At 35.9% G+C, this 12863-nt stretch overlaps 1 protein-coding gene across 7 annotated transcripts; it reads left to right on the top strand.

Annotated features, from left to right (window-relative positions):
- The first annotated feature begins 4299 nt into the window (after nucleotides 1-4299).
- On the top strand, nucleotides 4300-12863 carry mrap2b (melanocortin 2 receptor accessory protein 2b). 7 transcript variants are annotated; one of them, XM_073946806.1, is made up of 5 exons: nucleotides 4300-4521; nucleotides 5475-5574; nucleotides 7136-9063; nucleotides 11083-11130; nucleotides 12117-12863. In XM_073946806.1, the coding sequence occupies exons 1-3, from the start codon at nucleotides 4413-4415 to the stop codon at nucleotides 7524-7526; spliced, it is 600 nt and encodes a 199-aa protein (XP_073802907.1). In that variant the 5' UTR covers nucleotides 4300-4412; the 3' UTR covers nucleotides 7527-9063; nucleotides 11083-11130; nucleotides 12117-12863. The 7 variants fall into 7 exon arrangements, with proteins under 7 accessions (XP_073802907.1, XP_073802904.1, XP_073802906.1 ...); XM_073946803.1 differs by having other exon boundaries at nucleotides 11083-11140; XM_073946805.1 differs by having other exon boundaries at nucleotides 11080-11130.

The following is a 12863-nucleotide window of genomic DNA, read 5'->3' as shown; positions in this document are numbered from 1 at the left end:
GATGCTCGTGCTGAAGTCTGGAAGCTTTAATACCCGGAAAGCGCTCGTGACAAACGGTGACTTCGCGCCTCGGGTCTGACACGCGCGATTGTGGAGGTGTGAGGTCACACTCCCGCCAAAACACATGGCGCGCTCACACCATCAACAGCTAATCACAATTGTTGGAGAAATCGCCGAAAACCAATGAGAACTTATTATTTTAATTAAAGGTTTAATTTGAATAAAATCTTCTTTTAATTCGTTGCACATTCATCCCTTCTGTTTATGCAGAAAACAAAAACTGATTTTTATTTTGAAGTTACTTTTTATACAGGTCAGAAATATAATTTTAATGACTTGGAAAACACATGTCCTTATGTTGTAATGCTCCTTTGGCCTGTATTAAAATAATTTCAGATATATCTATGCTAGAAAACTTAGAGCTATTAGATTAGATTAGTCACATTACTTAAATAATCATTATTTACAATCAGAGTGAGCATTATTAGAGAGAGAGAGAGAGAGAGAGAGAGAGAGAGAGTGTGTGTGTGTGTGTGTGTGTGAGTGGTTTTCAGGAGCTCAGGGTACATGCTATATGCTATTTCTATACACAAGAAAACTGATTTTGGGGGAGTGGAAAATAAAGATAGGCTAGTTTAATGTGCATTGTTGACTTTTCTAATTGTGTAAATAATAAGTACAAATAAATCTAAAATAATTTACAGTTAAGTGGCTTTATTACAAAAACCATAAACCGTAATGGTCCAGGATGTTTATGCCCTGAAGAAACCGATAGCAACTGATGTGCTAACTATTTAAGATATTAGAAAAAAATTAATAGCATTAGCTATTATTACAATTCAAAATGGCTACTTATAATTAAAATAATTACACTTATAATAGATAATAATAATTATAATATAATTATAGTAGTCCGTTTTTCCATAAAGGACAAAGTCAGACATCGATATTCATTTATTTACAGTGAGAAATATGGTTTAATATAGCCTATAGCTATATTATAGCTGCGTTATACAGTTATACGGTTTACTACGTACGTTTATAATAATAATAATAATAATAATAATAATAATAATAATAATAATGTGTGTTAATTGTAATGTTGAAATATTCTAATATCAATTATTGTCATAATAAATACACTGTTATGCCAAATAAATTCTGCTAGCTGAATTAAACATTTTCCAAATACGTCCAATTAGAATGGCTTAGTGTGAAGAGGATCATATGGCCTTTTTAAATGTGAGTAGCAGAGGTGCAAAGCGAAATCCAAACCATTTGCTCTGAAACACAAACATGACGCGTGCCGATCTGTGGCGTGCGGGCTCCCGCTGAGAGACGTGCGCGCTCGGGAGTTCATGAACTTTTTCCTCAATTCAAGAGGCTGAAAGTGCGACAAAGTCATGAAAATAAACCACAGACACGTCGAAAGGAGAAACAGAAGACGCGTGCAGCTCTTTCTGGACATCTGCCATGTTTACCGCAGATAGGAGAAGCGTGTTTTACTACGGTATACGGTATACTACTGCGTATAGGCTGCTGAGGTAAAAGACGCGGGTTATTTATAACCGACAGAACAGCGTAGATTGATTGATTGGGTTTTGTTTCTTCTGGTTTGAACAAGTTATATGATTAATTTTCGTGTCCCCCTTCCTAGTTTCCCTCAAACCAAAACAAACGAATGAATAAATAAACAAATAAATAAAAAGTTTCTAAATTAAAATTTAATTTCAAAATTTGATTGAACTAGATATAACATAAATATTTAGATAGATTGATTGATCGATAGATTGATCAGTAGATAGATGGATGGATGGATGGATAGGTAGATGATGGATAGATAGATTAGTAGATTGATCGATTGATTGATTGATCAGTAGTTGGATGGATGGATAGATAGATGGATAGATTGATTGATCAGTAGATAGATAGATGGATTGATAGATTAGTCGATTGATTGATCAGTAGATAGATATATTAGTAGATTGATTGATCAGTTGATAGATAGATGGATAGATAGATTAGTAGATTGATTGATCAGTAGATAGATTGATAGATAGATGGATAGATAGATTAGTAGATTGATCGATTGATTGATTGATCAGTAGTTGGATGGATGGATAGATAGATGGATAGATTGATTGATCAGTAGATAGATAGATGGATTGATAGATTAGTCGATTGATTGATCAGTAGATAGATATATTAGTAGATTGATTGATCAGTTGATAAATAGATGGATAGATAGATTAGTAGATTGATTGATCAGTAGATAGATTGATAGATAGATGGATAGATAGATTAGTAGATTGATTGATCAGTAGATAGATTGATAGATAGATGGATAGATAGATTAGTAGATTGATTGATCAGTAGATAGATTGATAGATAGATGGATAGATAGATTAGTAGATTGATTGATTGATCAGTAGATATGGATGGCTGGATGGATAGATAGATGGATAGATGGATAGATAGATAGATAGATAGATAGATAGATAGATAGATAGATAGATAGATAGATAGATAGATAGATTGATGGATAGATTGATAGATAGATAGATAGATAGATAGATAGATAGATAGATAGATAGATAGATAGATAGATAGATAGATAGATAGATAGATAGATTGATGGATTGATGGATTTTTCATGCCTCCACTAGAGGACACTCTTACACAAAATTTTGGAAATGTAAAATAATAAATACATTTAAAATGTATTATTTTACAGTGCAAGTATCTAAAATTATTGTTGTTTTATGTACAGTTAGCTGTACATTTTTTAACCTAACCGTAATCCACAGCTTAATCCGGACAGATGATAACATATACTTTTATTTACTATATTGAGCATGGCCAAAAAAGAGTATTCATTGGAGTTGCTTTTAAAAGACTACTTTCCTGTTTAGTTCGTTATTTTATTAACCTTTTTTTTAAATAATTGAATGAAGGTAATGGCAAATGAAGAGTATTATATTAATAAAGCTTTTCCATAAAAAGACAAGTCAGCACAGAACATCGCTGTGTGTATTAGTGTAATAAATGATGAATCACATTAAGATCAAGCACATGCAAACATGTTTCATCTGTGCTTTGTTTATTATATTCTCTGTTCATAATTCCTGCATTGTACAGTGTTTACAATCACGTGTGTCTGTGTGTCTGTGTGTGTGTGTGTGTGTGTGTGTGTGTGTGTGTGTGTGTGTGTGTGTGTGTGTGTGTGTGTGTGTGTATAAATCATAATGTAGCATCTTTAACACCCAAATGTAATTTTTAGGATACAAATATCAAAATATAAAGATATCAAAATCTATAATATAATATTTTTTTTTCAGTAGAAAATAAAAACTGGTGTGTATTTACTTATTTATTTACTCATTTTACTGTGTTCAAAATGATTCAACTTATTTGATAAAACAATTATGCTAACAATTAAAATCATGGTGAGAAACTACATTACCCATGATGCTTTGCAAAAATCCCACCAATCAGATAGTTACAGTGAAGAAAGCTCATCAATATTGCAGAAAAAGAAAGTCAGTCTTAGTCTCCTTTTTATTAGTTTTATTGTTTCCTTGTTTATTAAAAAGATTTCTTCTCAAGAACGTCAAATGTAGACAGATCAATTATTCAAAATCAAATCACACACAATTATTATAATCTAAATAAAAAGCTTATCATCTGCTTACATGTACATTTATCCAAAGTGAATTACAAGTACAAGTGAGGATAAAAGAAGCATTAAAAATCATCAGAGTTTATTTTTAATCTATAATTGGTTATTTATTTACATGTTTATTTATTTGCATGCTGTTTGTGCAGAAGTGTCTCAGAAGGCTGTCTGTGGTGAACCCTGTCGCTGTTCATTTGTGCTTCATCTAAAACTCCACATCTATAATCCTCTTAGTCTATGCTGACATCATCTTCAGCAGCTCAAACACTCTAATGGCTAATGGACAGACGGCTGCTTCTCACTCAGAGCTGCTGTTTATGCTAATGAGGGAGAGATGGGCACTAGTGGGCGGGGCTTTCCCCCTCTGATGACACGTACATGACGAGATGACTGTTTTGGTCAAGTCTGATTATAACAAATACAATTAATTAATGTTTACCATTAGAGGCTGGAGATATTCACACACTGCTGACACACAACTGTGTTTAAACCGCTTATAAAAGTGATGTTTGTATAATATGTGGCCTTTAAAAGTGTTGAAGATTCAAAAATTCTCTTTCTCTCTCTCTTGATCGGAGATAGTGGGGGCGTTTATTATCTGCTGAAGTGCGCGCTGTAAGCTCAGAAACACTCACCGAGCAGCAGTGAAGTCAGTGATGTTCAGTCTCTGTTTAATGGCCTGTTTTCCGTGATTTCCGCACTCGTCATGAAGCTTCTGTGAAATATCTGCTGAAACATGAGTGAATATTCAAACCGCAGCCGAGCCGGAGCTGATTACGAGTGGCATTATGAATATTACGAGGACGAGGAGCCCGTGTCTTTTGAGGGACTGAGAGCAAACCGCTGTGAGTATCACTGATCAGATGGAGAGGTGGATGAATGGAGAAATAGATGGAGATGTAGATAAATAGATAGATAAATATACAGACAGACAGACAGATTGATTTATGGACGGAATGGTTAAATGTGTATAGATGGATAAATGGATAGTGATAGATGCATAGATAGAGTTATGGATATATGTGTATCAGTAGATATATTGATTCGTTTATGGATGGATAGATGAATTGAGGGATAGGTGTATATAGATGAATAGATAGTTAGATGGATACATTTATTGATGGGTGGACTAATTTATATAGATGGGTGGATAGATATATGTATATAAATACATAAATGGATAGATGGAAGGAAGGAGATAGATAGATAGATAGATAGATAGATAGATAGATAGATAGATAGATAGATAGATAGATAGATAGATAGATAGATAGATAGATAGATAGATAGATAGGTAGATGGATGGAGATAGATAGATAGGTAGATGTAGATGAATGGATGTAGATGGATAGATAGATGGATGGATGGATGGATGTAGATAGATAGATGGATGGATGGATAGATAGATAGATGGATGGATGGATGGAAGGATAAGTGTATATAGATGAAAAGATAGATGGATACATTTCTTGATGGATGGACAGATTTATATAGGTGGGTGGATAGATAGATGTATATCAATAGATAGATCTGTAGATAAATTGATTGATGGATTTATTGATTGATCAACAGACACAGATAGATAAAGATTAATAGACAGACAGAAAGACAGACAAACAGATAGAACAACGAATGGATGGATGGATGTAACAATGGATGGATGCACAGACAGATTGAGTGGAGAGATGGATAGACAAAAAAAAGAATAGTTGGACAAATGAATGGATGGAGAGAGTGATGGACAAATGGATGAATAGATGTTTGTGTTTGTCGTGTAAATGCTGTTGTTGTTTTTCAGACTCTATCGTGATTGGCTTCTGGGTCGGCCTCGCCGTCTTCGTCATCTTCATGTTCTTTGTGTTAACTCTGCTGACCAAAACAGGAGCTCCACATCCAGAGTGAGTAACACACATGCACATATATGCACGCACATACACTCAGACACACACACACACACACACACACACACACACTCATACTGTACACACACTCACGCTGCTTCTGCTCTGTTGTTGTGGATTAGGGTTCACGTGCGTCTCCATAGAAACGCGGTTTTGATGGTTTTATGCCTGATTACAGTGAGTGTGTAATTTCATATTCAGATGAAACACTCGAGCTGCTGCATGAATGACAGTCAACAAGCCTGGATTTACCCAGTCATTAACCTGCTGCTCATCTAATGCACAAATCAACACGTAAAACTGCATAAAGACTGCGTTTTACCTCATCTTCACTTTATAAAAAAAGGAAATGAATTAGTATGCCAAATATGACCTTTATTACAAACATAGATTTTAATGTGATTTTTAAAGTTATTAAAATCAGTAATAAAACACCAGCTTAAAAGTTGTACTGTATAAAATGTACTTTAAAAATACCTGCAAAATAAATAAAAAAATAATTATATTTGTAACATAAAATTTCTTATCAATTAATATTATTAATTAATTATTTTAAAAGCTTGCAAACATTAGAAATTAAATGTTAGAAAATATTCACAATAAATAAAAACATTTGAATAAACATAAAAATTATTCATTCATTCATTTTCCTTCAGCTTAGTCTCTTTATTAATCCAGGGTCGCCACAGCAAAATGAACCGCCAATTTATCCAGCACGTTTTTATGCAGCGGATGCCTTTCCAGCTGCAACCCATCTCTGGGAAACATCCACACACACACACTTACACACTACGAACAATTTAGCCACCCCAATTCTCCTGTACCGCATGTGTTTGGACTGTGGGGAAACCGGAGCTCCCGGAGGAAACCCACGCGAACGCAGGGAGAACATGCAAACTCCACACAAAAACGCCAACTAAGCCGAGGCTCGAACCAGCGACCCAGCGACCTTCCTGCTGTGGGGCAACAGCACTACCTACTGCGCCACTGCATCGCCCATAACATGAAATTAAAATGATGTAAAATAGATTTTTTTTCATGTTGTATTTTTAAATATTAAATAAATAATTGATTAATTACATTGTTTTATTTAATAATGCTTACAAATATTTAGAATTATAATAATTTATTTCTAATATAATAGTTACAATTATTTTTTTAATGCTTTATTTGAACATTTAGAGTACAAAAGATGAAGGAAAGGATTGCACGCTTCATTTACAACAACAGCAGAGTGTTTACAATAGTATAAATACACAAAAACAATGAAATATCAGTAAAGGTTATTGTGGATCTAAAGATGAACAGATGAAAATAAAGAAATAGAGAGGGAAGAGGGCGATATAAGAAGATAATAATGATAACAGCAATCTAGAGATTTAATAGATTACACAAATGAAAAGTTGTGCAAATTCTGTACGTTTTACATGCCTTGTTTAGTCAATCTGGAATTGTGAGTCATTTTTAATCTCTTGTATAAATGATTAAAACATTACATGTATGAATACAGAACCTACATAAACAGTAGTTTTCAATCTGTGTGTGTTTTGTTTCTCAGGATGTGTGATGCCAGCATGAAGCCTCATGTTCTGATTGGCTGTGAGCTGGAAGTGGGCGGGTCTCTGGCATTGTCTCTGCCACCGCTGCCTGACCAATCACGTTCCCTCTTTCACTTCTACATCCATAAGGAGGAGCGAGTAAAAACCCACAAAGACGCTCTGATTGGCCGAGGGATGCACTGTGGGCGGGGCAATGCTGAGAGAGCAGATGAAGACGAGCACTTCATGTCCAGCTTCAACATTCCGAATTTTGTGAACTCTGAGCAGAGCTCCAGCCTCGGCCATGACGACTTTCTGCTGAGTGAGCCGCCAATCATCACAGACGGCCAATCAGATGAGCTGAAGACAGCAGAGCCCGCCCATCTCTGCTATGATATCATCAGACATTGACGCATGTTTCTTGACGTGTGCTGCATCCCAATTCACGTACCACACTCTAGAAGTGTGCACTTTTTTGGTGAAGAAAAAGTACATACTTTTGAGTGTGTAAAAGAAGAGTGTGAGCTTTGGGACAAGCTACTTTCTCATTAACGGATCATTAAAATGCTTAGTCAATCATCTCAACACATCAATCCACCTTCTGTCATGTTTATTTACCTTCCTTATGGGAGACGCAGCAGCAGCAGGTTAACCTCCCATTCACGAGTCTCTCACGCAGAGAAATCTCCTCAGGTGTTTGCATTATTCTGCATTCAGAAGTTAATCTCCAAACACGTCTTTATAGAAGAACACGTTGTTGCCGATGAAAAATGTTGCAGAATTCATCATTTAAATACACTCACCGGCCACTTTATTAGGTACACCTGTCCAACAGCTTGTAAACGCAGATTTCTAATTACATGGTAGCAACACAATGCATTTAGGCATGTAGACATGGTAAAGAGGATCTGCTGCAGTTCATACCGAGCATCAGAATGAGGAAGAAAGAGGATTTAAGTGACTTTGAATGTGGCATGTTTGCCAGACGGGCTGCTCTGAGTATTTCGGAAACTGCTGATCTACTGGGATTTCTCACCCACAAACATCTCTAGGGTTTACAGAGAATGCTCAAACAAACAGGAAATATCCAGTGAGCGGCAGTTCTGTGTGTGCAAATGCCTTGTTGATGCCAAAGATTAGAGGAGAATGGCCAGACTGGTTCCAGCTGATAGAAAGGCAACAGTAACTCAAATAAGCACTCGCTACAACCGAGCTCTGCAGAAGAGCATCTCTGAACACACAACACGTCCAGCCTTGAGGCGGATGGGCTACAGCAGCAGAAGAGCACACCGGGTGCCGCTCCTGTCAGCTAAAAACAGGAAACTGAGGCTACAATTCACACAGACTCACCAAAACTGGACAATAGAAGATTGGAGAAACGTTGCCTGCTCTGATGAGTCTCCATTTCTGCTGACACATTCGGATGGTCGGGTCAGAATTTGGCCTCAACAACATGAAAGCATGGATCCATCCTGCCTTGTATCAGCGGTTCAGGCTGGTGGTGGTGGTGTAATGGTGTGGGGGAGATTTTCTTTGGGTCCATTAGTACCAATTGAGCATCAACACCACAGCCTACCTGAGTATTGCTGCTGACCATGTCCATCCCTTTATGAGCACAGTGTCTCCATCTTCTGATGGCTACTTCCAGCAGGATAACACACCATGTCATAAAGCTCAATCACCTTAGACTGGTTTCTTGAACATGACGATGAGTTCACTGTACTCAAATGGCCTCCACAGTCACCAGAGCTCAATCCAATAGAGCAGCTTTGGGATGTGGTGGAACGGGAGATTGGCATCATGGATGTGCGGCCGACAAATCTGCAGCAACTGTGTGATGCTATCATGTCAAGATGGAGCAAAATCTCTGAGGAATATTTCCAGTTGCTTGTTAAATCTACTCCATGAAGGATTAAGGCTGTTCCGACGGCAAAAGGGTTCCAACCCGGTAAGGTGTATCTATTAAAGTGGCCGGTGAGTGTATGTTCCAGTTGGCTAGATATTAATTAACAGCCATTCAAACATCCTTACAGAAGCCTCTCTGGTTGACAGTTTTTCTCATGCATCCGCCATATTTGTAGTTTGTTTACCCATTTCCCCCGAGTTTGTAGTCCAGTATAATATTAAAGTATATTAATATTTTAACTAGTATTTAGTCTAATTATTTAGGTATTTCTCATAAAACTTTGCTTGTAAAAATCATTTATTAAAAGTATTTGATTAAGAAGTTAATATTTTGGCAATATTTGTGTGATAAAATGTAATTTATTAATTGCTTATTGTGTAAATAAATAAATTAATTTATTTGTTAAACTATTTGATTTATTTAACATTGTAATGTTTCTTTTTTAATATTGTATGGGTTATTATTACTCGCAGGTGTTAGCATGTTAAATTCATTTATTGAATAGTTATATTTTATATTTAATTAAGTTACAGACATAATAAAAAGTAAAATATTTGTTTATATTTTAGTATTTTAATATTTATATTATATAATATTAATATAATAATTGTCTCACAAAGATATTGGTGTGAAAAAATTAGAATATCAAAATAAAGTAAAATAAAATGAAAATAGTTATTACTAGTGGTATTTTAATACTATAATATCTTATTTTTATTGTTTATTATTTACAGATTTTACCAAGAAAAAATGCAGTAATTATAAATAATAAATGAATTGAAAATTTTCATATAAACACATTTAATGTTTAAAATAAGTCAATTTAATATTCTTTATGCTGCATCATCCTGTCAGCAGCACACACTGTCTGTTGTTGGCAGAAGCTGTTCTTCAGCAGCAGTAAACAGTGTGACTATAACGCCTCTAATAACTGAGAAAAACACACAGATCAGCTTTATTAGTGTGTTCTGCGTCTCTCACTGCTCTGAGATCAGCCAGAAACACATATAATGAACACCTGAACACTCATGAGATGCCTCAGAAAGCTTTGACAGTTTTCTCCTCAGTTTTATCGGAGGCAGAAAGCCCAGGAGATGAAACTGATGGATTTCTGTGACCTTATCTCTTCGTGACGGTCGAGTCAGAGTCAGAAAATAAAAGAAAATGAGTCAGGAAATCTTCATGTTGCATTTTAAGAATGAGACTCTCAGGATGAAACAATGGAGAGATGTGAGAGAAGCACTCATGTGGATTTGACACTGCGTGTTTCTATGGAAACAGTGATAAAGCATGTAAACCCACACACACACACACACACTTGTAGAGCTCTCTTTATGGTCTCACCTCAGACATGATGTTTCTACTGTACAGGCTGTATATTCTCTCTCCTCTGCCCCTAAACTCATCCCTCACAGGAAACTGCAGCTTTACATTTTTACAATACTTCATTCTGTCTGATTTATTTATGAATTATTTTTCTGCATGGGGACTACACAAATGTCCACAAAAGATCAAAATTTACTGGTATTGCCTTACTTGTGGGGACGTTTGTTCTTCATAATATTGGGAATACAAGACACAAACACACACAGACACACACATACTGGGAATGTTTATTGAGCGGCTGGAAAACTGACAGATTTTTCATAACTGGTCATTTTATAGATCTTAAACTCTAATATTTGCTTTGATTATTATATATAGATGCAAAGTCATGTTATAAAATGAGTATTTTACTCTGCCTCCTATGTTTATATGTTTATGTTCTGTTATTTCACTTTAAAGGCAATGAAATCAACCTGTTCATCACCATAAAATGAAAATACCGCACCTACATTAAAGTAGCTTGAGAAAAATGTTCATTTAGAGAATTTCAGATGGCTCATAGAGGCTTCTGCATCTGAAATTTGCATGCAGACAATTTTTTAGTATAAAAAATTAACATGCTAGCACCAATAAACCAGAGCTCTCAGCTAATATTTTGATATTTCTGACTTACTGACCGACTTCTATACAAACAGTAGGTGTGTATAATAATGTAATGTGTTGTTTCTCCAGCAGGAGGCGCTTCAGAGACACTGCTGATCCTCCCACAGCAAAAACACTATGGTAAACTAAAGTAAATACTCTGTTTTGAATCATATTTAAGTGTAATATACTGTATTTATCATAGAATTTACAATTCCTATAGCATTAACTCTGGTGAACTGATAAAGTAATACACTTTAGTTTTTACTACAGTAAACTGTGGTGGGTTGTAATATAATATACTCTGTGGTTGTAGAAAACTTCAGTATTGGGTCCTTTTTTATTACTATAGTTGTTGTGTTACCATAGCAACCATAGAATTGCTACTGGAGATCAATTACTATTGTTGTTATGTTACCGTAGCAACTGTAAAATCATCCTAGCATATCAATTACTATTGTTGTGTTGCCATAGGAACTGTAGAATCACCACAGCACTATTGTTGTGTTGCTACAGCAACTGTAGAATCACACTAGCAGATCATTTACTGCTGTTGTGTTGCCATAGCAACTGTAGAATAACCACAGCAGATTAATTTCTATTGTTGTGTTGCTCTAGCAACTGTAGAATCACGACAGCAGATCAGATACTATTGTTGTTGTGTTTCCATAGCAACTGTAGAATCACCACAGCAGATCAATTACTATTGTTTTTGTGTTACCATAGCAACTGTAGAATCTCCACAACAGAAATTACTATGGTTGTTGTGTTGCTATAGTAACTGTAGAATCACCTCTGCAGAACAATTACTATTGCTGTTGTGTAACCATAGCAACTGTAGAATCACCGCAGTAGATTAAGTAAATTGCTATATGGTTTAAGAACACTGCAGAGTTTATAATAAACAACTGTGGTGTGTTTTCATGTGGGTTGAAGTAAAACACACTCGCTGACAGTTGGAGAAGTAGAGAAACTCAGTGAGCAAAAAAAAAAAACACACTGTACAACATACACTGTAGAAGCTGAAAAGATTGTGTGTGCGTGTGTGTGTGTGTGTGTGTGCGTGTGTGTGTGTGTGTGTGTGTGTGTGCGCGTGTGTGTGTGTGTTTCTGCTGTGCCACATGCAGGATTTCAGCCCTCTCTGGCATCTGGATTATATTTGAGTGTGTGGTTTCAGTGAGTCATGCGGAAACACTGCGCTTTCACCTCTCTCACACTCGCTGTATGAGACACCAACTCAACATCATCTCTACTGTTAGCTAGACGACACACAGCACAGTGACGTTACAGTGAATGTGAAGATGCTCCAGTTCCTGTCATTAGATGTGATCAGGTCTCATTACACCACTGGAGCATTGGAGATTCTGCTCAAATTACCTGTCAAGTCATAAGTTGTGAAAAATGGAAAATATATTTTGACAAACATTCTTCTTTCTTTCTTTCGTTCTGTTCTGTCTTTTATCTATCCATCCATCTGTCATTCTTTCTATCTCTATTCATCCATTTGTCCGTCCGTCCAACTATCATCCATCCATCCATCCATCCATCCATTGTTCTGTCTGTCTGTCTGTCTGTCTTTCTGTCTGTCTGTCTATCTGTCTGTCTGTCTATTTGTGTCGATCTATCCATATCACCGTCATTCTATCTATCCATCCATCTGTCATTCCATCCATCCATTCGTTGTTCTATCTGTTTGTTTGTCTGTCTGTCTGTCTATTAATCTTTATCTATCTGTGTGTCTGTTGATCCATCTGTCCATTCATCCATCTATACGTCCATCTGTCTGTCTTGTTTAAATATCTTTATTGGGAATATACATAACGTCAAGAAAGCAAACGTGCAATAAATATCAGAACATTCCTTTTTAGCAATTA

The sequence above is a fragment of the Danio rerio genome, chromosome 4 (assembly GCF_049306965.1).
Source record: "Danio rerio strain Tuebingen ecotype United States chromosome 4, GRCz12tu, whole genome shotgun sequence".
NCBI lineage: Eukaryota > Metazoa > Chordata > Actinopteri > Cypriniformes > Danionidae > Danio > Danio rerio.
Note: the sequence above shows the minus strand (reverse complement) of the source record. Positions and strands in the feature narration are given on the sequence as shown.

Bases quoted from the DNA above. Each gene is read 5' to 3' on its own strand.
- mrap2b (XM_073946806.1), top strand. From the start codon at position 4,413: ATGAGTGAATATTCAAACCGCAGCCGAGCCGGAGCTGATTACGAGTGG. The intron at 4,522-5,474 runs GTGAGTATCACT...GTTGTTTTTCAG, and splicing joins GGGACTGAGAGCAAACCGCT to ACTCTATCGTGATTGGCTTC. The intron at 5,575-7,135 runs GTGAGTAACACA...TTTGTTTCTCAG, and splicing joins ACAGGAGCTCCACATCCAGA to GATGTGTGATGCCAGCATGA.